This window comes from Lynx rufus, unplaced genomic scaffold, assembly GCF_022079265.1.
Source record: "Lynx rufus isolate CCGP_SWC_20201006 ecotype Redwood Valley unplaced genomic scaffold, mLynRuf1.p SCAF_1, whole genome shotgun sequence".
NCBI classification, from domain to species: Eukaryota; Metazoa; Chordata; class Mammalia; order Carnivora; family Felidae; genus Lynx; species Lynx rufus.
In genome coordinates, this window is record NW_025814823.1 from 211946380 (window position 1) to 211972270 (window position 25891).

Consider the following 25891-nt stretch of genomic DNA (forward strand, 5'->3'; position numbering starts at 1 on the left):
GCGAGAGACCGTGGACCACTGGCAGCCACTGAGTGTGACTTGGGGTGGAAAGCACCATCATACCCAATGCCTCTGACCTGATCCTAAGAAGCCATACACATATGCTTATGAAGGCACCAAAAGTCAACAGAGATGCAAAATGAAACAGAAGTTTATTTTCTGCAATACCTTCTGTAAATTACAAAGGCAAAATGCTAAACTACAGCATATAACTTTTCAATATTTAACCAGAGTACTTATAATAAATACGCATCCTGAAACAAGATAAAAGGCTACACTTTGTCAGGCGTCCTACAAAATGTCTCAAGTTTTATACTCTGCAGCATTTCTGTGTGGGGGCAGGAGGGGGGGGTTGTTTGTATTTTCTTAAGTGCTGTGACAAAAGGTCCTTTCACATTTCTTTGGAGCATTTTCGAAATTGGTGAAGTATAAACAACTTAAGAAAAGGAACACCAAGCTTGAAAGCCGTTTCTGCTTTGTGGTCGTTGGTCCTCATCCAATACAGATGAGCACATCCTCCAATATAGCCCATCACCCTGTGCGCCCAGGCACCCTGTGTTCTGTGGACCCCGTCAGAGCAGGCCTACGCTTTGCGTTATATACTTTGGAGACGTCTGTATTCAGCTTACATCTCTCAACAAAAACAATGCCATAAGGAAGCTGCAAGCAAGTTCGAAACATTTTTAACCTGAAAGTCAAGGGAACGGAAGTATTTGCCCCCACGACCTTTGCTATGCACCATCATGTATGTGTACCATGTTAGGATTCTGGTTTCAAAGGTGGAAAAGTGATTGGCTAACAGTCCTTCCAAGAGATCATTTATGGGTGCTGGTAGAGCTGGGGTATTCAAAAATACTCAGTGGGTAAAAGGAAGATTTTCTATATTCAGAAATGTGCTACAGTTGTGAGGACACAATGGCAGAGAGGCTAGGGGGCCGGTGGCAGCTCGTGTAGAGTTTGGAAAGGGAATACATAACTACCTTGGCTATTGCTGCAAACTCTGAGGAAAAAGTTATGCTTTAAAAAAGTCATAAGCATGGTTATCTAAAAATACTTTGTTAATAGAGTCTAATGTAAATTTCACTCATTTAGGGGTTTAGCTATGAAAACATCTTTAAGAGCCAATAAAAATATTGTAGAGAAAAAAACACTTTTAAAAAACTGAGGTTAAGAACTATGAGGCATTTTTTTTTTTTTTTGGCTGTAAACACGCAGTTTACTGTCCCTTGTTGAAACACGAATGTTTGGATTCCTGAGCTTCACGGATAACAGGAGGCAAGTTTGCATAGAACATTTGCAATATGTCAACGATTTGCTTCAAAAGAATTTCTAAGGACAACTTGCTTTTGTTTTTCAACTTCGTATTTTAGTTAAGAGTGCTCATCAAACTCTGAGACTAACAAGCAGGGTGATGAGCTATATAAGGCAGAGGGGGGAAAATGATGGGATTCATGTTTTAAGTCCACAGGATGTCATGATAAAGTATGCACCACATAACGAGTGCCATACTATTTTGGTCAGAAGTTAAATCATGTTTTGGGCTTGGAAACCAAAGGCAAAGGGGCTCTCCTCAGGTGCTGACTGACACCGCCTGAGTGTAGGAACTAAAGCAACGTTCGCTGAGCGGGGAGGTCTCAACATATTGCTCAGTGATGACAAAGCCCCTCAGCTGGTCGGGTCCCACAGCAGGTGCCCACCCACCAGCACCAGGACCAGGACCAGGACCAGACCCCTGGTTCCAGATTCCGGCTCTGGAATCTGAAGGGACACCAGGGCATTTCACTTGTGCTGCTCTCAAGTCTCTAAGCAGCTCTGGGGAGGACAGCCCTCTCCTGGACCCAGTCCTCAGAAAGCTGCCTTAGGAAAGGGAAAAAGCTAGGCTGGGCCACGGTGCATACCACGAGTGAGAACAATGGCAGTGGTTGCCGACAACTCCAGATCTAACACAAAGATGGACAACAAGGGGGCAGTGTCCTGCCACGGAATCCATTCTACTTCTTCTGGGACTGGTTTTTACACATGGTAAGGATCTGCTTCAGTACTTTCTGGACATCTTCATCCATCTGGCCCTAAGGAATTCAAACAAAAGATAATCATTAGAACTTAAGGTCAGTCCTGGCGGTCTTCCCCAGGGAACGCGACGGCCGGCTGACATGAAGCCCTTGGCTTTCCCCCGGATCTTCCAAAGGAACGTCAGCCCTACTGATTCTGACGTTTCTAGGAGGGACTGAGAGAGCGGGCCTTGCTCTTGTCTCTCTGGAGGATGATGAGGCTGGGTGTGCTAGAGCCGCCAGCAAAGGGTTTCTGGGTCTCAGTTGCAAATGTGAGCCCCGCCAGCCAAGCCGCCAACAGTCGTGGGGTGAGACAGTGCTGCTGGCTGAGAACATTGGCACGCCTGAGAAAGCAAGCCTGGGTTCCTCCCCCTGGTGGGGGTAGCAGCCACATCCTCCTTCATTCCTCAACAGAGGATGAGGCTGTTCTCCGTAAACGGCACAGGGCTCCTGACAAATCCAAAGCAACGCAAAAGGCGTTTTAAAGCTTCTCAATGTAAAAGATTCTCCTCGATTTTTCATTTGTTCTACTGGCTTAGTGACGGGAGCTGGGGAGACATCCACTGTGGTATTTCTTTAGGATACCCAGGTACTTCATAGGCTGTTATCATACCTGCACAGCATACAGAAGATGCATTCGGTAAACAGATATCACCTCCTGGTGTTGTTTCTTGCAGTCCTAGAAAGAGACAATTTGACACTCTTTAGCAGACCTTTACAGAACAAAAACAAAAAACGATAAGAAAGCTGTGGCCAAATGCTACCACCCAAGTGACTTCCTCCACCAAATTCTGGCATATGAGGACTTAAAAATTACTGTGGGCTCGGGGCGCCTGGGTGGCGCAGTCGGTTAAGCGTCCGACTTCAGCCAGGTCACGATCTCGCGGTCTGGGAGTTCGAGCCCCGCGTCGGGCTCTGGGCTGATGGCTCAGAGCCTGGAGCCTGTTTCCGGTTCTGTGTCTCCCTCTCTCTCTGCCCCTCCCCCATTCGTGCTCTGTCTCTCTCTGTCCCAAAAATAAATAAAAGTTGAAAAAAAAAAATTAAAAAAAAAATTACTGTGGGCTCACTGGGATGTAGATTTCTGAACACTCGTCAAAATTCTTAGAGAAAGATCTGTCAATATTCTTAGGGGGAGAAAATCTACCTATTTCATATTTTGATACAACTCTAGAAGAAAATTCACGTAAAAACTAGTTATTATATAATCCCACATTTGTTGCAAAAAACATACGTATACATACTTATGCAAATACACAGATACATTCACACAAAATAAATGGTGCAAAGAAACATACTGAATGCAAAAAATGACTATCTCTGAGTGGTTGAATTATGGGCAATTTTTATTTATAGAAATTTTCCAGAGTTTTCTGTATTTTCCAACTTTTCTACAATAACCAAGTATTCATTACTTTAATTTTTAAAATCTAGTCTTTTAAAAGGAGTTGTTGATCTCTCACAAAATAGCCAGTCCTAGAGCCCCCCAGGGAGTTCAATTATTTAGGTGTCAATGGTGATGAACAGGGTGATGGCACCAATCCCAAATCGCTGTATGTTCCTCAGTACAGCTGTTGATGCTTTTATTTCTCCTTGTGGAGCTACTGTTGCAGTTCCCCTCAGTGACGATTTCAAAAATCTTAGCTCTGAACTCTTCTAAGATGGTTTTCCTCCAGTTTCATGATAAAAATTGATCCTATATAGATCACTCCAAAAATCTACAGGGGTGCCTGGGTGGCTCAGTTGGTTGAGTGTCCGACTTTGGCTCAGTTCTTGACCTCATGGTTCGTGGAGTCGAGCCCCGCATCGGGCTCACTTCTGTCAGCACAGAGCCCGCTTCAGATCCTCTGTCCCCCCGTCTCTGCCCCTCTCCTGCTCACCCTCTCTCAAAAACAAATAAACATTTTTTAAAAATCTACAAAAGTCCATCAATACCCTTCTCACCTCTTTCCTATGAGTGTCAGAACATGAGCTGTCCTTCCTATTCAAGGACAACCTATGAAACCTCAGTCCCTTGAAGTTCACACCATTAGAAGGTGTGCTTAGTACTACCTTTTTCTGTGTTGTTTCCTCCCATCTTTTGCACACTTCCACTCAGTCACTTAAAACTTCATCTTCTGATCATCACCCTCCTTTCCATCTCTGTTTCTGTCATCATTTGGATGGCCACAACATCCACATGCATGAGCCACGTGACACTTTGGCCTCTCAGTTCCCCAGGGACCTCCTCCTCCTCCCCCTCCTCCTCCTCCTCCCCCTCCTCCTCCTCCTCCCCCTCCTCCTCCTCCTCCCCCTCCTCCTCCCAGCCACACATACTCACAGTCACAGCCCTGCCTCTGTCATTACCTCTGAAATCAAATGAAAGCACCTCACCTTCTGATCACCATCTACCTTTCTAGCAAATGTGCTGTAGCCTTTCCTGACTCTTGCTGTGGTTCTTCAGCCCCATCAGATTCCTAGCTACTCGGTCACTTCTCTCGGGCAGCCTACTGGGGTCCCGATCCCACCCCACCACCCCACTCGGACTGTCCTTGCCACGGCTGCCAAGGGCCATCTAAATCCCACATCTCAGTCCTTGCTGCCTCTTCCCTATCCCCTTGAGATTCAGCATGAGCATCACTTCCTGCAGGAAGCCTTTCGAGACACTTCTTCTGTATGCCCAGAGCATGCTGGGCATCTATCAGTTGGTGCTTACCACACAGAGAATATGGAAAGCCATTATATTAAAGTATAAATTCAGTGAAGACAGGGACTGTGTCTTACTCACTTTTATACCACCAGCACCTTATATAATATTGATACGTAAGAGCTCATTAAACATTGAAAATTTTAAAATAATTGTATAAACCATCAGCACTTTACCTATAAGTCTGTGATAACCACTTTATGAGAAAAATGACCTGCAGAACACAATAGGGAGCATCTTCTTCTCCCCTGATCATTCCTTTGCTGCGAGAGATGATAACACAAAAAAGCTGGTTTTATACTCTGTGGCCAGCCAGAGTCTGGACTGCAGAAACCTGAATTCACCCGTGTCAAAGTCTATACTGAAGACATCATGAAATCCAGGTCCTATTTGTAAACAGAAACTAGAGATCTGTCTTGAACCACCCCTTGATTTCACATGGAAAACATAACCTACCCATGTCAACAAAAACCTTAACAAATATTGTGGTAGGTGAAATACTGGCCCTCCAAAGATGTCCACACCCTAAACCCCAGAACCTGTGGAATGTTACCTATATGGTAAAAGGACCTTGTAGGTAGGATTAAGTTAAGGATCTTGAGATGGAGGAAAGGTTTATTCTGATTATCTGGGTATCTCTTAAACATAATCACAAGGGTCCTTAGAGAAGCAAGGCCAAAGGTGGAAGGAGGAGATGGGAGAATAGAACCAGAGGTGGAGTGATGTACTTCAAAGGTGGAGGTAGGGGCCATGAGCCAAGGAATTCAGGTGGCCTCTAAAAGCTAGCAAAGCCCGGGAAATGGATTCTCCCCTAGAGCTTCCAGAAGGAACCAGCTCTGCTGACACTTTGACTTTGGTGACACTGATTTCACACTTATTGATCTCCAGAATTTTAAAAGCATAAATTTGTGGAGTTTTTAAAAAAAGTCTGAGAGAGAGCCCAAGCAAGTGTGCAAGTAGGGGAGGGGCAGAGAGAGAGGGACACAGAATCCCAAGCAGGCTCAGCACTCTCAGCATGGAGCCCCACTCGGGGCTCAAACTCACGTACCGTGAGATCATGACCTGAGCCAAAATCAAGAGTCAGACACTTAACCAACTGAGCCACACAGGTGCCCCAAATTTGTGTTGTTTTAAACCAAGTTATCTGTTACAATAGCCACAGGAAACGAATACAGATATGGAAGGACTCTCCTGGGTGAAATGAAGAGAGGGGCCAATAAGCAGATTCAGACACGCAGATATGCAATTACCAGAGATCCTGGGCCCTAATAAAAAGTTCTTGCCACTGCCAGAGACAGTAATGACTGCGGTCAAAAAAAAAAGGGAGAGAGGGTGGGGCGCCCGGGTGGCTCAGTCGGTTAAGTGTCAGACTTCAGCTCAGGTCATGATCTCGCAGTTTGTGGGTTCGAGCCCCGCGTCAGGCTCTGTGCTGACAGCTGGAAGCCTGGAGACCGTTTTGGATTCTGTGGCTCCCTCTCTCTCTGCCCCTCCCTTGCTCACACTCTGTCTCTCTTTCCCTCTCTCTAAAAATAAACATTAAAAAAAAAAATGGAGAGGGTGAAAAGTTAGTGGATGTGTCAATGTGACGCCTATGTGCCACCGTGCTGCCTCCCCCCTCTCAGAGATCCAGGTGGCCCACCTCATTGCAGGTGATGACTGGAAATCCCACCACTTCCTCCTGCCCTCACCAAACAAGTCTTTAGCTACTGAGCCACTCCTTCAGGCTGGGGCTCTTCTCACTCCAACCTGTCCCCACCCAGCTGAGCTGGTGCGTAATCTGCCTCGTCCTCCACCCCCGACCCCCCGCCCCCAAGCAGGAGGCAGAAACAAGCCCACTCACAGCCAGCTGGCTCTGTAGCTGCTTGACCTGCTGCTGCAGTCCTTCCAGCTGCTGACTCTGCCTCTTGGATGAGCTAGCTGAGTAGGAGAGCTGCGAGAGGCTGTTCAGGGCCTCCTTCAACTTGGTGACTTCCTTTGACATCTCATTTATCTGGCGAGAAAGGAAAACTATCAGCAATAGGCAGGCAAGATTCTGGATAGTTCTCGAACACAGCCTCTTATTGGCCTCAGGGACTTGAGACTTTGGAACAATTTCTCTTTTATTTTTTAAAGAAAACCCATACAATGAAATAGGTAACAAAATCAGCAAACCCACATAGCCCTCTAAGGCCACTATATTCAAATAAGGGCCCCAGATTCAATACCGTGCTTCGAGGCATGAGGGTAAACAAAAGCTAGGATGATGCTTTCCTATTTTACTGTGAATGGGGGGTACTATCAGAATGAGGATTTTAGGCATTCTTTATTTTGAGACGGCTGTGTCTTGTTCAGTAGTGCTGACATGGGCAATCAGGAATGAGTCCTAGGAACCCTGACTTCTCTGGGCATCTTGCTTTAAAGTAAACATAACCTGTCCCCGCAACCTGACCTCTGCCTCCTAACTCTCTGCCCCCTTGGCTTTGGAAGCTCTTTTTGAAATTTTCATCATACTAAAGGAATAAATGATAAACAGTGCTCTGATCAATGCCGTTTGGAAAATCTGACCCAGAGGACTGGGGACGTGGAGCAGGTTCAGGCACAGAACCATTTTTTACGCTCCCCTCCCCTTTGTTTCCCCTCCTTCCGCCAAGCCACGCTCAGCCCATCTCTAATCACCTGCTCCCCACATTCCCTGCTTCCCCTTCTATATACATCTTTGACAATGAGTGCCACGGAGGGTGGTTCTTAACACTGACTCAGGGGAAAGCTCATGGAACTTAGGGAAGCAGGATTAAGTCTGGAAGTATTTGGGTTTCCATATGATGGAAGAATCTGTTTGGATTCCAAGAGCTGAAGTTCAAGATGGGTTACAAATGCCTTTCAGTTTGTGGGTTCGCTTCTGATCCCTGACACTTGACACAGCTTCTGTAAAATAATTTTAAAAGGGAAAATATGCACCACATATGTGAAAATGCTTCAATATAAGGGGAGTGATCGACGATCAGTGTTTTGTTTTGTTTTTTTAAACATAAATGTCCAAACTACTAATCTTAACGTGGCCATGGGGACAGATGGAGTCACATGCAGAACTTCTGAGCAATCACAAGAGACCAGTGCTAACTAGAAACTAGTGTCTAGCTAACTAGAAACTCAACAGCAATGGAGTCTCACCAACCTTCTTATCTTTATCCTCCTCCAGTTTGGAAGAGCTCTCCGACTGTCTCTTCATTTCTGCGAGCTCCTCCTGAGCGTGCTGGAACTGTTGCCGAAGTTCGTTCGCTTCCTGCTCTTTGGATTTTAAGAGAGCCTGAATATTTTCCTTTTCCCTTTTCACGTGTGAGACCTCACTTCGAATCTGGGAGACCTCCAAATGGGCCTTCTCTTTCTCTTTTACGGACTCCTTCAATTTTGAGGCCAACACACTCACTTCACTTTCTAGTGATGACTGGAGCTTTGCGTAGGCAGACCTGGGCACCATGGCGTCGGCCATCTCGGCCTTCTCTTCCAGGAGTCGTTTCTCCAGTTTTGCTACTTCCCCTTCCTTGCTTGCAAGGTGCTCTTTGAGACTGCTTATTTTTTCCTCCATCTCTTTCGCAGTAGCCCGCAGTGTGGTTATCACCTGCAAATGTTCTGTGATGGAGACAGAGTTCTCTTTCTGTGCGTCCACCAGCTGTTTGAGCTGCGTCAACTCGTTCAATACCTTTGAGTACTGAGACTTCATTTCGGACAATGCCTCTTCTGCCTTAGCTCTGGACACGTTCGTCACTAGCATCAGTTTCTCATGCTCCGCTTTATGGATATATTCGGCTGTTACGTCTTCTAGAGATTTCCTCTTCCTGTAATCCTCCAGCTCGGCCTGGGCTTCTTTGTACAGCTGGGACAGCTCGCTTACCTGTTTGTTGAGCTCATCTATCATCCTGTTCATGGCCTCTTTCATATCCCCAGCTTCATCGCCGGCTTCCGGTGTCATCTGACTCTTTAGGGCATCTTTTAGTTTCATGATTTCTTCTTGGGCCTCTTGGTATTTCTCAAACAAAAAAGCTTTCTCCTTATTCATATTCTCAATCACAGAGCAATATGAACTTTTCATTTCCTCGTACTCTTCCCCGGGAGACTTAATACCCAAATCTTTCTCCTTCTCTACTAGTTTTTCTTCTAACTCTCTCACTTTCTCCTTATTTCTTTCACTTTCAGCTAATGCGTTCTGGAGATCCTGCTTTAGCACATCTATTTCCTCCTCAGTGATCCGTAACTCACGGAGATGTGAATAACTGTCCACGCTTTCAGGCGAGACGAGGCCCAGTTTCATCTGCTTCTGCACGTTAAGGACTTCTTTCATGGCCTCCTCGTACTTGCTCTGAGTTTCTTTCAGTTTCTGGCTGAGGTCGGAGCCGTTCTCTGAAATCTCTGCACTGTTAATGCACACCAATTCGGCCCTCCTGGACTGGAGTTCAGCCTGTAGCTGCTGCTTCTCTACTTCAGAGCTCTCTAGTCTCTTCTGCAAGTCCTGCAGAATCTCTTGCAGTTGCTGAATTTGCCCATCGCTGTCGAGAGTGGATTTACTCAAGGAATGTGTTAAGACGGATGGAGATGACTTGGAGTCTGGGGGAGAGGTTTCACTAGGTCTGCCCAGGGTTGGGGCCAAGTCAGTTTGAGTGGAATGGTAGGAGTCAAAGCTCAGGTCTGCATCTGCCTCCTTGGGTGATTTGGCCTGCAAAAAAGGCAAGAATGAAATGGTGCCAGAGGTGTGGTTAGGTGAGCAAGCAACTGGTAGAAGAGAACAAATCCAAAGCTTACATAGGGGAGAGCTGCAGCGTCCCTTTATGGGTACTTTTGCCCCATGACAAACCACGGTCTGGGACATGAGAATTGGGTTAACGACACTAAGCTTATTCTGTACTCTCTCAGGACAGCTCATTTCTGCCACTTTAAAAACACTAGATTTGTTTGGGCTCTAAAGCCTCTGACTCATAATTTTTCCTTTGCTTCTCATATCATTCCAGTAGCCAAAAAGGGGCAATGGGCTTAGCATAGCTATTTCAATCAAGTTCTTAAATCTGCTAAACGATCAGCTCTACTAAATGAATGGCTGTTTATACACACACACAAACATGTGTATATATAGTAATATATAAAATGCACTAAGTATATAATTATATATAATTTACCAATTTACAGAAATAGAGTTAATGAATTACTCTCTCAACAAACATAATTTGAAACTATAAAACGCTAAAGGCGAACTACATTTAAAAAGGAAGAAGAAACTAATATAGAGGTTTAAAATAAAATATCACCTGACTAACCTGAAAAAACCCAATAGTTTAACCCTACAGGATAGTTCATGGTAATAATCTATGTACCTACCTGTAATTTATCTTGTAATTCTTTATTGTGTAAGGTAAGAGAAGCAACTTTTGCTTGCAACAGGACAAGAAGATCTTGTTGGTCAGCTTCAGAACTTATATCCAATAAGCTATCAGCACCTTGGAAAAGAGAAAAGTGATTTTAAATAATATTTTCTTAAACTAATATTTCTCTGACCTCTAACCGAGTCACCTTCTACCCAATCCAGTGCTTCTTCCTGGCTCTGATGAAGAATGAAAGCCCCTAGGCAAAGCCCCTGGTTAGATGAACAGCAATCCTCAGGTCCTGCGGTTTCCTCATTGGGGTATGCCTAGCATAGGTGTGGATGCGTAGAAGCTCATCTGAAAACTGATGGATTTGGTCATATGTTTTCCATTCCCCTTATTAAGTATTATACCTTGCCTAATATACATATTATGATATACCTAATATACCATACCTTGCCATATCATATCATGCCTAGTAAGTGCCATTTATGTGAATCCTTTTAGAAATATCCTACGATCTAGTTCACTTCTTATCCCTACCACCCTTACTCTAGTTTAAACTTTATCACCTGACTGAGAAGCCCTGCAAACAGCCTCATAACAAAGCTCTGTCTCTCTCCTTAGTAAACATATAGCTTTACCTAACACTGTCAGGCTAATCTTCCTAAAATGTGCTTTGATAGGCTCATTCCTGTGGTTCCAGTGCTTTAATCACTCTCTTTTCAAAATTAATCTCCAGATTCCTTAGTCTGGGTTAAGGCCTCCATAACCTGGTCCCAAAGTACTTTTTCAGGTGTATGACCCATGATTTCTTTTTTCTTTTTTTAATTTTTTTTTAATGTTTATTTATTTTTGAGACAGAGAGAGACAGAGTATGAACGGGGGAGGGTCAGAGAGAGAGGGAGACACAGAATCTGAAACAGGCTCCAGGCTCTGAGCTGTCAGCACAGAGGCCGACGCGGGGCTCGAACTCACGGACCGCGAGATCATGACCTGAGCCGAAGTCGGCCGCTTAACCGACTGAGCCACCTAGGTGCCACTGACCCATGATTTCTAGCATCACATCTTCCTCAGGTTCAAACTTTCCATCATACCCTCTATATCTCGACACAAGGCTGCTTCCTTAATCTTTCATCCATCTGATAGCCCTTGCAGCATCTCTTTGGCCAAGTCCCTTGTAGGCAGGTTTCAGGACCCACGGCAAACTCTGCCTCCTCCTTACAGCGTTTGCTGGCCCGCCCCAGCGTGCACCCATCTCCTCTTAACCCCATAATCCCACTGCTGGTAAACCACAACTTTTTGACATCCTACTGATTACCACGCTGAAATAGCATCTAAAGCTCTGCCACTCAAAGTGCTCACTGAGACAAGAGCCTTGCTCCCAGAATGCCATTCAGTGCACCGCTTCCTTCACGCACAAAGTCTTTCAATGGGGGAAAAAATGTCTGCTGGACAAAACAGTGTGCTTAGCAGTATAGCTGGATGACTTCCTGGTGCAAACTCAGAACAGTTGTACAGACCACAATCTGAATAGCACCGATGCACATTTTTTACTATAATTTTATTATTTTCTCACAGCCATTTAATGCAAAGATGGAAACTTTCATCTTAATTTGGAAGCATGCAAAATGACATTTCTTCATATAAATGCTTACTTCTGATGTCAGGTTCCTAACCCACAGCTTTATAAGGAGTCCCCTTGACATGATGTCTGGTAAGTTTGGAATAAACCAGAGGACTGAGAGCATGACTGTAATTCTAAGCAATAGAAATTACTTCTAAAATACAGTGGACGGTTTTTAAAGAATCCAATGTAACAAGTGTTCAGATAACTTGGATCTCTGCCAAGAATTAGAAAGTTTAATATTTCTAAATTCTGTAAGTTAAAAGTTCCAAACACCTATGAAATCATAGGCTGAGAAACTAAATGCTGAAGCAAAAGGAGCTTTTGAAATAATCTCCATGAGGAGCACCTGGGTGGCTGATTCGGTTAAGGGTCTGACTCTTGGTTTTGGATCAGGGCATGATCTCACAGTTTGTGAGTTCGAACCCCACATCAGGCTCTGTGCTGACAGTGCAAAGGCTGATTGGGATTCTTTCTCTCTCCCTTTCTCTCTCTGCCCCTCCCCCTCTCGCTCTCTCTCTAAAATAAATATACTTTGAAAAAGTAAAATGAGGGGCAGCCTGGGTGGCTCAGTTGGTTAGGTTTCCGACTTCGGCTCAGGTCATGATCTCAAGGTTCATGAGTTCGAGCCCTACGTGGGGCTCTCCACTCTCAGCAGAGTCTGCTTCAGATCCTCTGTCTCCCTCTCTCTCTGCCTCTCCCCTGCTCACTCTTGCTCACACTCTCTCTCTCAAAAATGGATACACATTAAAAAAAATTTTTTTTAAATAAAAATTTAAAAAAGTAAAATGGAATAACCTACACATTTAAAAAAAATTTTTTTAATGTGTATTCATTTTTGAGAGACAGAGAGAGACAGAGCATGAGCGGGGAAGGGGCAGAGAGAGAGGGAGATGCAGAATCCGAAGCAGGCTCCAGGCTCTGAGCTGTCAGCACACAGCCCACGCAGGGCTCGAACTCACGAACTGTGAGATCATGACCTGAGCCGAAGTCGGGCACTCAACCGACTGAGCCACCCAGGTGCCCCTCTACACAACATTTTAAATGGATTCTGGGGGTGCTGAAGTATATTCTTAGAGGGTAAACCTTAGGATGGATTCTGAAGACAATGAATTAAACCCTGTCTTGGTGAAGACAGGATGACTGTGTGTGATTTCAACACTCTGTCTTTGCATTTCTCTATTTAAGATGCACAGTAGGAAAGTTAGACTGTGCAGCCACGGAAGTGCTCAGTTGGCTCTCCCTCAGGAAATAACCTGTTGCTCAGCGGTGAGGAGTGCCCCTTGTGACGGCTCGTGGCCCCAGGCCTCACCGCAAAACAGTGCTTTATAATACATAAAAGAGAAGACACAGGCTACGTAATTTAAGAGCTGATTCTGTAATGTGCCAATAACAAGAATACAGCAGCAGGTCTAATGCCATATTTCTAGTAGAGAGACTGTAAATGACATTTCAAGATACCCGCGATAACAGTAAGGTGACAGGACATTACCTGCGAATTCTCCTGCTGGCAAAGTCTACTGGTCTGCTAATACCACTGGGCGTTATTGTCTATATTCATCACTGAAGGAAGTGCTAACAGTAGTTGGGGGCAAATGAAATCAGAGATATTTTTGTTTTCACATCCAAGCTCAGGGGCTCCTTAAAATCCAGGGGAAAGTGTCAGCCTGTGTGGTATTGGCAGCTCCAGGGTGGCACCCCCGGGGTTCTCAGACCTCCTCACACTTCCTCCGGGTGCACCTTTGATGTATGTAAATGGACGTGGGCTAGAGACCTGTCAGAAGAACACAAACAGACGCCCCTTCCTCTTACCTGTCGTGCTGTCACTTAGTCTGTCTTTATTTTCCCGTATAGAACTGATCTCAGCCTGTTGGAACACAAAAATGACTTCAAAGAATTTTCCTGAATATGATATTCCACAAAAGAAGCAAGCAAATTTTCCTGGGTTTACACAGAACAGGTTTCCTTCTAAAAAAAAAAAAGTTAGAAAATCGCCAGGAAAGGGAATATTTTAAAATATAAGTGAATAAAAGTGATGATGATCTACTGAGATATGATTTCTAAAACGTGAGGTTCCAGAGCGTGTGATCTCAAAACAGTTTTCAGGAACTTTATTTAGTAAGTAAAATACAAATATCTTTTAAGATTATAATAACTTTATGTAATAGTGAACTTAGTGGGCTATGTCCTAAAACCTGAGATGGCAAATATTAGTTTCATAATGAAGTCAAATACAAGTCTTACCTATCTGGATAATATACTGATTAAAATACATTAGAAATACTGGTTTAGCTTCACTATTTTATAAATTAACTGTTATTAGTATATCTTTATTAATATTTTTAAGAGAATTTGTAGTAAATAAGACCTGTCAGGGAAGATAAAGGTAATTTTATAAGGGAATACAAAATTTTATGATCATGGGTTGACAATCCCCTAAAGATCTCCTCTAAACCTTTGCTCCTGAATATGTGTCTGTAAATACATTGCAAAAGTTCTTGCAACTTCAAAGCCAGACTCTCATTTCAAAATGAAATGCAATGAGTTGCCAGAAATTACTATGTTTCATCTAGATGAGCGGTGGACTATGATAAGAGAGAGAAGTTTTCAGCAAAGGAACTTTTGTAAAAGCCCAAATGCTAAAAATAAAGTGGCTCATTTTTGGCAAGTGCTTATCTTTACAAAAAGCTGCCTTTTCGCTTTATAAAAATAGATGTTTATTTTTCTTTTTCAACTATCTTAAGGTACAATACATGGCATCCATTTAAAGTTTACAGGTTGAGTTTTGACAGAAACACACTCATGGAACCACCACGATAACCAAGATACAGAAGGTGTCCATTAGGTCTACAAGATTCTGCATGCTTCATCACAGCCAATACCTGCCCACCCTATCCCCGGGTAACCTCCACTCTCCTTTTTGCATTTTCTAGAATTCCTATAAATGGAATGTCATGGGTATGAATATATGTCGGGCTTTTTTCACTCAGCCTGATGATTTTCAGATTCACCCATGATGCTGCTTATGAAGGACATTTGGATTGTTTCCAGTTTGGGGATATGTGAATAAAGCTTCTGCAAACTTTTGTGTATACAACTTTGTGAGACATAAGTTTTCATTTCTCTTGTAAAAACATCAGTGAGTGGATGGCTAGATCATATGTTAGGTGTGTGATGAACTTTTAAAGAAACTGTCAGTTTTCCAAAGTAGTTTTGCCACTTTACGTTCCTACCAACAGAGTATGATAATTCTAGTTCCTCCACATCATCACCACCATGTAAAAATACACTTCTTAAACTTTAGCCATTCTAAATGGTGTCACTTTTTATCTTTTTGAGATTTTTTTAAAAAGAAATGAAAGGTTTTTTACACTCTATTGCTGAAAACTGTAATTTATTCTTCTCTGGAATGCACTGCATCCTTTGAGCCATAATCATATTAGAAGACATTAGGGTACTCATTGTAAAGGTATAACTTCCTTTCCTTTCCTCATTTAGGTACTCATATTAAGAATTTATTAATAAAATCTAGTTAAAGTGTGGGAAATGTTAGGTTGATGGAATCTTTTTCAGATCACTGTACATCCAAGTTAAAAGACAATTTATTTTGGGGCTGCTGGGTGGCTCAGTCAGTTAAACACCTGACTCTTGGTTCTGGCTTATGTCATGATCTCACAGTTTTGTGAGTTCAAGCCCTGCATGGGGCTCTGCACTGGCAGGGCAGAGCCTACTTGGGATCCTCTCTCTCCCTCTCTCTGCCCCTCTCCCACACACGCTATCTCTGTCTCTCTCAAAATAAATAAACTTAAAAAAAAAGTAATTTATCTTCAGTAATTCTTAGATGGGGGAAAGAAGTATACAATTATTCCACTGCAATTTCATTTTAACAATTAGAAATTTTATTTTCTTTCCAAGTATAATTTCCTAGTGATGGTTAGGTAAACAGACAGTAAATGAAAATATCCTCCCATTTCCTAAAATACCTTCCAACAAGAAATCTAGAGAATTACGTAGAAAGGATTTTCTAAAATTAATGCATATTAGCTTTATAGTCAGGAAAAGTTTAATTACAAATATACAATTACTTGTCAGTAAGACACCAGAGAACAATCCTCATTTCTTTCTTTTTGATGGGCATTATATCAACTCGATTTAGTAAGAAGATTGGTTATCAGTTAAGTTCTTATCTTTGTCCCTTTTTTTAAATCAAGAAAATTAGGTATTACTTACAGAATGTAATCTATTCATTCTACTTTTTTTGTGTGGAGTCCATGCCAGAAGAAATAACTGAGGGGTGCTTCGTGATGAAAAGGTTATCAGTCAATCACTGGGAAGTCTATTCTGTTTTGTCCGATGTTGTACCATTTAAATCATGTCTATTATGTATCTTAAAATTCAAAATAAATTGAACACAGACAGGAAATACCTTGAAGGGTGGTTCAGCAAAGAACACGGATTCCTTTCCCGAAAGTGGCGTTGAAGTTATTGATCTTGGGGAAGACACATCACTCAACTTAAAAAAACAAAATGAAAATCACAGATAAAGAACGTTTCTTCAAAGACTTTTCTTCTCCAGTGCAAAGGATTAGCCTATTTAACCAATGCAAATAAATCTAACAGTAACCATCCTTAGTTTCATTTAATCCAAGGGTATCTTCTATTTAATATGGCACCTCAAGTACTTTTTGGAAGTTTGCAGAGTATAACTAACTTACTTCCTATATTTACTGGAAGCAGTTTTCAAAATCTATAAAACTTCTGTGGCATGTTGGGAATATTATTGATGAATATGCTAACATATTTGACATAACTTATCAGAGGAGACATTCCTCTCAACTATTTGAGAGATTTCATAGACATTTGAGCTTCCTCCTATATGCAATAGTCACTATAAGCTCAGAAATGAAACCTGCTTTTAATATTAGCCAACCTTCAATGTAATTAGAAAGGCAAATATATTTGAACAGAATTTTGAGAAACCAGCTAAAATTCATTTTCAATTAACTGCCTCACCAGCTACCCATTCTCCCCGCCTTCACTTGAGCTGTTCATGTGAGCTACTAAAAGCAGACTGAGCTTCACTTAAGGAAAAAGTTTCTGTCCTAAGATTTTGAGAAATTTCCTTCAGGCTCTTTCTTTTCTTTCTTTTCTTTTCTTTCTTTCTTTTTCTCTTTTTTTTCCTGGAGGCTTTGAAAAAAGATACTGTTCAATTCCCCAGCCTTGCACTAAATAAGAATCAACATTATTTACATACTAATAATCAAAATCTTTCATGCCATTATCTGTAATTTAAAACCAGTAAAGAAAATTTTAAATGTGCATTTAAGAGTCAATTCTAAACATTTCATTTTGGCCTAAAGATAAAATGACAAAATCATGGCTTTTTCTTGTTGTTGTCATATGTTTGTTCAATGTTGGTTTACTTTTGTTTTTACCTGGGTAGGACTGATAGGAGGTGGTGGAGCTTTGCGTTTTTTTGGAGTTCCACTTCTTTCTGAGCTTATTTTAGAGACTTGATCATGCTGGAAGTTATCACAGTCCAAAGAATGGAGGTGGGTTAGTTCGGTTAGTAAAGTCTGAACAAATAGCTTCATCAAACAAATGAGAAAAACCTCAACAGTTCATGCATTTCTTACTTCAATAAGATCTGACATCTGCTACCAACATAAAAATAAGTAATATGCATGCTTCAAGTTTTCTTCCAGCAGCCCATGCTTTAATAGCCAGAAAATAAAAAACACAAGACAAAACCAGATTAAGTTGGTGTAGCGAATTGGGAAAGTAGAGGATGGGGAGCTGCCTGCCCCAGTTTAGAACCCAGAATACAATGATAGTCTAGCCATCTTAATGCAAAGCAGTGGTATTTCCTCCACCTTTGCATTACTTCCACTCCTTTTTAAAAAGAATGTCAATATGGGGGCAAGCGGAAACGTCTTCTCTGAAGGTTATGGATAAATAAGTGACACAGTTAGTACTTAATAAATTCAGTACTGGATATTTCCTGTCTATGATAATTTTTCAAAACCTTTGATGTGTAAGTAAATAAATGTAACCGCCAACTATACATCTCATCAAAAAAGTAAACAATGATGACAATGTTTTTAGGAAAAAACTCCAAAATAATAGGGCAATCTTCTCAATTTCTATCTAGAACTCTAACAACATTTTAGAAAAGTTCCAGTTAAAATGAAAGGAAAAGCTAACCCTCTTATATTCATTAAATATCTAACACTCTCATGGATAGAGGTCTATAATCCATGGGATACACAAGCATTTAAAATATTGTTGTTGTTCCTTCGCAGAGCTAACCAAACATTTTCACAACAGAAAATATTAGTACATTTCCGAAAAAGATGAATATATAAGTAGCAAGTTTAAAGTCACATGCTTTGGAAACAGGGTAAACCATTAAGAAAACAGTTACCACCTTCTAACAATGAATCATCTATTCTAAAGATATTTCACTCCTTAAGCATTTTCAACATAGTTTTTATCACTTTTCTAGTGGAGCACAGAGTGGTTTAATCAGAACATTTTCAAATTCCCACAAGCTATGATGGCCAAAAAAAATTCTCTCCCCCAAAGATAAATACCTGCTTTGGTTTTGTTGGTGTCTTTGAATCTATAGAGGAAAAAGTGGGGAAAAAAATAAATAAATAAAGGTAAGAACCATGACTCACATCTACTTTGGGTGGGAGATACACACACACACACACACACACACACACACACACACACGCACACTCACACCCATACACACAACAAACACAGTATTTAACACTACATTTTTCTTCAAGAATATGTTTAAAAGAATAATAAAATAGATCATATTGTGCACATTCCTTTACCCTTTGGGGAAAATGGAGTGGATAAATTTAAAACAACACTGACTATTTTCTTTCACATACCAGAATCCTGAGAGATTTTTGATAATAGAAGGCTTTGAATTCCTGCATTTTCTGAGAGTTTGGCATAATGTAAGGCATTGTGTCCAAGAGAATCTACAAGGTTTAGGTCTGCACCCTTTTTAATTAAGGCTTCCACAATATTAGAGCTGCTGATCTCACAGGCTAGCATGAGAGCAGTTCTAAAGAAAAAAAAGGAGATACCAAATTAATACAACCAAAATGGGGAAACACTTTTCTGAGAAATCACTTATCCTGAAAACAAGGAAAGAAAGATGAAGTACAGTTAAATATATGCACTTAATGGACTGCTAGTGACATGAAACTAGGGGTGTTTTTTTAACTTCAGATTAAATCAAAACATTAAACCATATAAGGTCAAATAATATAGACATAATCTTCTAAATATGATGGAATTTAATATGATTGGCACCAATCATAATATGATGGCACCTTTCACCTCAAGCATTTTAAATTACCTATACATCATTAGGACTATTTTTAAAAGCAGCCAATATGTTTAATTTTGCATGAAAAGCCATCGGAAATGGCCTAGTCACTTCAGTATTTAATAATCTCATCACAGAGGTCTAGGGGAAATTTTTTTGCGTCAAACAAATTCTGGATTATCAAAAGAGGCAGAAGCGGCGTCTGGCCGGCTCAGTCAGTAGAGCGTGTGACTCCTGATCTCAGAGGCATGAGTTCGAGCCCCATGGTGGGTATAGGGCTAACTTTAAAAAAAAAAAAAAAAAAGGCAGAAAATGAAAAAATTAAAAACACTTTATTACAAATGATCTAAAATATAGCTGTAATATTTTGAGGCTCCCAGAATGTAGATATCACTGAAATCCCATGATTTCTATTTTGGTGGTACCTTCCATTTTTGTCCCTGGAATTTACGTCTGCTCCATGATCCAGGAGAAAGCGACAGACCTCACTGTGGCCACTTTGTACTGCAAGAAGCAGTGGTATATTCCCATCCTAGGAGACAAATGTAGATTGATTTTAACTACGATCCTAAATGCCAGAATTGCATACAGAATTGCCTTGTTCTTTGTACATTTTATTCCTGAACTGTCCTGCCACCATGACAGTTTGTGTCCCGATAGGGCTGCCATGACATCTCAGCACAGCATTTTTTTTAAATTTAAATTCAAGTTAATTAACATACAGTGTAGTACTGGTTTCAGGAGAACCCAGTGATTCATCACTTCCATATAACACCCAGTGCTCACCCCCAACAAGTGCCCTCCTTAATGCCCATCACCCACTTAGCCCATCCCCCCACCTGCCTCCCCTCCAGCACCCCTCAGACTGTTCTCTGTATTTAAGAGAGTTTCTTATGGTTTGCCTCTCTGTTTCTATCTTATTTTTCCTTCCCTTCCCCTATGTTCATCTGTTGTGTTTCTTAAATTCCACATGAATGAAATCATATCATACTTGTCTTTCTCTGACTTACTTCTCTCAGCATAACACACTCTAGCTCCGTCCATGTTGCTGCAAATGGCAAGGTTTCATTCTTTTTGATCACCGAGTAATATTCCAACACACACACACACACACACACACACACACACACACACACCCCAATCTTCTTTATCCATTCATCAGTCGATGGGCATTTAGGCTCTTTCCATAATTTGGCTACTGTTGATAATGCTGCTATAAACATTGGGGTGCATGTGCCCCTTCCAATCAGCACTTTTGTATCCTTTGGATAAACACCTAGTAGTTCAACAGACCTCTTAAGGAATTGCACTGACTGTTAGCTTTTTCTCAGGAACCTCAGCCTCATGGGCTGCTTTTTCCCTTCAGTGACCAACCCTCAGTCTGGCAGCGACATGACAGAGAGTGGAACATCAAGTATGTAAAGGCTCCAGGCAAGCATATCATGTTTACTGGGGGATGGCTTTGAAGAACAGGCGGACTTATTTCCACAGGGCAGCAGTAGGTCCGCTGCCCTCCAAGCAGCTTCTTCCAAGCAAACTCCACGCATCCTACCATCCATTCTACTATTCCCTTGCAAAGTACATGCTTTCATAACCTTACAAGTACCAGAATGGAACATTAAGAGTTTGCCTATTCTTGGCACATGACTAGATAAAGATCAATGGAAAGAATCATTTAATATGACAATTGGCAATCCTTTAAAAAAGCGCTGTAGAGGGGCACCTGGGTGGATCATTCAGTTAAGCATCTGACTTCAGCTCAGGTCATGATCTCGTGGTTCATGAGCTCAAGCCCTGCATCAGGCTTTGTGCTGACAGCTCGGGGTCTGGAGCCTGCTTTGGATTCTGTGTCTCCCTCTCTCTCTGCCCCTCCCCTGCTCATGCTCTGTCTTGCTCCCTCTCAAAAAGAAATAAACATTAAAAAAATTTTTTTAAATGATGTTGAATCACTATGTTATATACCTGAAGCTAATATAACACTGTACGTTTATTACACTGGAATAAAAATTAAAATAAAGTAAAATAAAATAAAATAAGAAAATGAGATCCCAACTCATATACAAACCATGTAAGGTGATGAAGAATGTAAACACTACAACAGAAAAAAAGTGAAAAAATACTAGAAGAATACATAGGTGACTATTTCCACAATCTTAGGGTGAAGGGGTCCTAACTCAAATGATACAAAAGCTTCAAGAGAAGCTTGTATTCTGCTTATTCCTTGGAACATACCTCCCAAATGCAGTTGATAGTAACTTTTAAGGTAGATGTATTCAAGTAGGCAAAGGAAAAAAATTACAATATGTCCAATTATTTTGAAAAATACAATTGCTGCTTAAAGATTAAGTCTCCGTTTAAAATAGAATTTCAGACACATTTCTAAAAAATTATCTCTGCAAAGTTATAATACTTTCTGGTTATGAAGTACTGAGATTCAGGGAGTAGGAATTTATCTACAATTCTATACACTCACATAACAATATTCCCATTAGGTATAATGCATGCGTAGCATATAATGCATGCATAGCATATAATTTCTATGCTATGGCAGGACATTTAAACTTGCAGTCAGGAGTGACTGGCATGTAAATTTATTCTCAGAGTAGCCCAGCAAGGTTAAACAGGCTAGAAGTGGTTTTCAGAGTTGGGAAATCCTAACCAGGAGTACCCAAGATGATACACGGGAAGTTAACAGAAATGACAGAACTTCTATTTAGACTTATTTCTTCTAAAAGTCAAGAAATTGACTTATTAATACATTTAGGTTGATGGCAGATGACCTGAGAAACAAATGTACACATCAGGAAGTGCATGTCACAAAATGTCTTCTCAATGTGTCATTAAATTCAGAGACCAATAGAGATAATACTTGGATCCGTTTTGCAGAAGAGGATCTAGGTTGAAACGCATTAGACTTTCGCCAAATGCTGAGGTCTCTAAATGTCTTAGTGACTTGCAGAGGTAGCCCACAGCGCTCTAGACGCCAGTGTGCATCTCCACATCTAGCAGCTGCCGGATACTTACCAAATCCTTGAGGTTTATGGGGCTTTTGTGCTCGCAAAGAGCCTGCACAGCTTGAAGGCAGCCCTGTGCCGCTGAGGGAAGGAAACAAAGACACAGCCCGTCACACAGGGGCTCTCACCAGCAGGGGCATCACACGCACCCAGGACGGAGAAGTTCGTGTTCCACCCAGTTTGCTATGTTATACTAGCTGCACTGAAGAGAAGTCGTATCCGGAAGGTTAAGTAAGGTGCTCCGAATTAGTGTTACATTTCAATGTTAATTTCCAGACCTAGAGCCACTGTCTGCCAGTTGCCTTTGTGCAAATATTTGGTTTGGCATTTTGTAGGACTTAGCTTTGCCCCAGCTAGCACTAATAGAAATTTATAAATCTCATCACTCCCTGAGCTCGGTGTTGACGTTTTGTTACTTGGGAGCCGTGTGACAGATAATGACAAGATAGTAAAACAGAACACTGAGAAATAAAATGGGAGTTTCTTTTGATCCCCAAATCAAAAAAATCTGTATCACATATTACATGAAATCTCTAAATGCTTATGAAAATCTCTTAGCTTAAACAAGAAACTTACATTAATTAAAATATAATAACCATGGCAATTTTTACAGTTTGGCAGGCAACTGATGAATTTTAGATGTGTTCCCTGATAAAACCCTACACATTTTGCAAACTGAGGAAGACAGAAATTCCAGGAATGATGACAGACAACAGCCTCAGAAATAAAATGGTAAAGAAAATGGCTTGAAAGAGGAAAAGGATAACTGAGTATTTCTTATGGCAGAAGGATCAGTAAGAGAATGAAAGTCACCTGCATAATGTAAAGCTGTTTTCCCAGAGCTGTCCACACTTCCGGCTGGGCATTTTGACTAGAAGACAAAAAATAAATAAATACACATAATAAACATTCCGCTCTGTTGAGTTCATCCTTTTCCTGCAAGGTTGTGATGTGTCTTATCAGGAAGAGAATAAATATGAATAGGCCCCAACTGCTGTGCTCCAGGACCTATAGTCTCCCATGGGGAGGGGAGCTCCTCTCCAAGTAATCGGGACCCAGGCAAAAGGTCACCTCTTTGCCGCATTGGCCGTCCTGTCCTCCCTCTCACACTAGCATCCCATCACCGGCAGCTGACAGATACGCTCCAGGCGTTCTCATCTTGGTCCCGTCTTTCCCCCCACATTTCCTGCCTAATCCTCTAGTCCCCCTTCACAAAACCAAGTTCCTGTAAAGAACTGCCCACATGCGATCCATGCTGCCTTGCTTCCCACTCGTTTCCAAACCCACTGCAGTTGCATGCTGTTCTCCAGACTCCACAGAGATGGCCCCACAGTCACCAATAACCTTCGTGTTTCCCACGACAACAAACATCTGTGTCCTCCTCTTACCGCAATCCACCCCCTTCTCCAAACAGTCCTTCCACTTAGCTCCTAGCGCCCATACTAGCCTGGTGTTCCCACTACTGCTCTGGCCACTCCCCCTCCGTGAGCCAAACACAGAATGTTGGGGTTCCTCGGTGCTCTCCTTCTTGGTAATCTCATTCATGCCCGTAGCTTGAAATGTCATCTAAAGGCTAAAGACTCAAATGTGTACCTTCGCAATAACAAACCTAAGTACATATTAGCTATTACGCACTGGGCACTCTTCATTGTTTTAAGGCTCCTGATAATGCTAGACACTATTATCACTCCCATCTTCTGATGGGGAAACTGAGATACAGAGAAGGTGATAATTTGCTCAAGTCACAGGACATGGCAGAGCCAGGATTCAAACCCAGATGCGCTGGGCTAGAGCATATGTTCTCAGCTGTACACAACGTCATCTCCGAGCGCCTGGCTTGATAACCCGCTGCCTATTTCACATTTCTGCTCTGACGTAAGCACCTCAAATGCAACCGTCCTAAACTTCCACTGAGTCACCTTTAACTTCTCCTCCTCCTCTTCCGCCATCTAATTCACCACCATGTCCTGCCAATTCTGTGACCTAAACATACCTGGTCTACTCTTTCTTTCCCCATTACACCACCCAGTCTAGGCCAGCATCTTCTCATGCAGACAGCTGGGGCAGCCTCCTGGCGGGCTCCACAGCTCTGCTCTCGCCTCTATTCTCTATACAACTAGAGTGATCTTTTAAAACTGTGAATACCAGTCCTTCCTTAAAAGCCCTCCACAGTTCCATGCTGTGCTCAGAGGACTTATGGCCTGCCTGCCATGACACACAGGCCTGCACTCCATGCCCTTCTTTCTCCTCCACGCTCACTCAGCCCCAGGCTTTCTTTCCTCCCTGACCAGTGCCTTTCCTACCCGAGGCCCTCTGTACTTGCTCTTCTGTCTGCTTGGAATGCTTTCCCCTTGGCTCTTTCCAAAGTTCTCGGCTTAAATATCACCTCCTCCACGAGCCCTTCCCTGATCGTTCACCCCACACCCATCTCTCTCAGTACTTGGTCAGTTTTCTTCTTGATGTGGTGCAATTTGTAACATGCATTTGGGGACTTGTTTACAAGATTGCAAGCTTCATCAGGATAAGGGATGCTCTGCTCGTGAAAATATACTCAATGCCTGACATAGGGCACGGTGTCCAGGAGGCACTTGTTAAAAGTGGGGGGGGGGACTAGTGGGCTATCAGGGGAAGAGGAGAGTTCATTTGAATTTGAAGAATCTCACAAGGGTCTGTTTGCGCTCACTGCCTTGAGGAGGCAAACTTTAAAACGGTAGCCACTGGAGAAGAGAAGAATCTCCAGCAGACAGATAGTAAGAGCAAAGGCCTAGAGAGCTCAGAGAAAGGATCCAGTGCAGAGAGTGAGGGAGGGCGGGAGGCAACAAGGGTCACATCACAGAGGGCAGAGGATGCCAAGACAGAAGTGAAGAACTGGCTGGAGAGGTCCAGGACCCAAGGAAAGCGACCCATTAGGAGGACATCAGAGCCTCAAGGTTTTAGGAGCGCCTGGGTGGCTCAGTAGGTCGAACGACCGACTTTACCTCAGGTCACGATCTCACGGTTTGTGAGTTTGAGACTCGCGTCGGGCTCTGTGCTGACAGCTCAGAGCCTGGAGCCTGCTTCGGATTCTGTCTCCCTCTCTCTCTGCCCCTCCCCTGCTCATGCTCTGTCTCACAAATAAACATTAAAAAAAAATTCAAAGCCTCAGGTTTTAACAACTATTCAGAAAGAAGAACAGCAAGTCTGCAAGTCAGAGGCAAGAACAGGCAATGTTAAGAGTGAAATGTCTGTCTGCCCTTCAGTGGTAAGAGGAACGGAGATCAAGTTACGACTTACCATGCTTTGGCCTAATTTTAGAATAGCACAAGGAAGTGTTTAAAGGCTTCAAAGATTCCAGAGAAAAACCAATCCATTTGCATAACCAGATATAAAATTACATTAGAGGCTAGAATATCTGGTCCTTGCCCATGAGGATTTCCAGCCTGTCAAGTTCATTCTTCCTGAAAATCAGAGCCAGATGCAAAGCCTGGATAGCCAAGCCAGAATGAGAACAGAGATTTAAGATACAAATAAGTTAAAAAAAAAATTAAGGCAAGACCAAGGGTATGGAGGCAGTGCACTTGGGCAAGTCCATGATTGTCATTTATTCAAGGTGCCGGGCCTCAGAGAAAGCAGGGAAGTTCTACTTTAATTGTTCTCAGAGAGGAGCCTCATAATAATAATAAAAATAATAATAATCACAGATGTTGATCTATTTTTCTTGAATTTCACTTCAAAGGCCTGTTAAGGTTTGCATTCCTGGCACTGGTGGCAGCTTGCGTCACATAACGCAAGACAAGAAGCTGTGTGACCAACAGAGCAGGACAAGTTGAAGAATGTGACCACATTTCTGCAT

The 25891-nt window shown here is 42.2% G+C and overlaps 1 protein-coding gene across 1 annotated transcript in view; it reads right to left on the reverse strand.

Annotated features, from left to right (window-relative positions):
* Positions 1-1991: 1991 nt before the first annotated feature.
* RAI14 (retinoic acid induced 14) overlaps positions 1992-25891 on the reverse strand; it is a 56666-nt gene continuing 32766 nt past the window's right edge. Inside the window, exons 5-17 of the mRNA XM_047074103.1 lie at positions 22873-22930; positions 22070-22140; positions 19471-19577; positions 18600-18778; positions 18285-18313; positions 17127-17213; positions 16118-16204; positions 13504-13558; positions 10081-10199; positions 7889-9424; positions 6575-6724; positions 2665-2730; positions 1992-2069 (exon numbers count right to left, since the gene is read on the reverse strand). Coding sequence (XP_046930059.1) covers positions 1992-2069; positions 2665-2730; positions 6575-6724; positions 7889-9424; positions 10081-10199; positions 13504-13558; positions 16118-16204; positions 17127-17213; positions 18285-18313; positions 18600-18778; positions 19471-19577; positions 22070-22140; positions 22873-22930 — 2622 coding nt within the window. The remainder of the gene's footprint in view (positions 2070-2664; positions 2731-6574; positions 6725-7888; positions 9425-10080; positions 10200-13503; positions 13559-16117; positions 16205-17126; positions 17214-18284; positions 18314-18599; positions 18779-19470; positions 19578-22069; positions 22141-22872; positions 22931-25891) is intronic.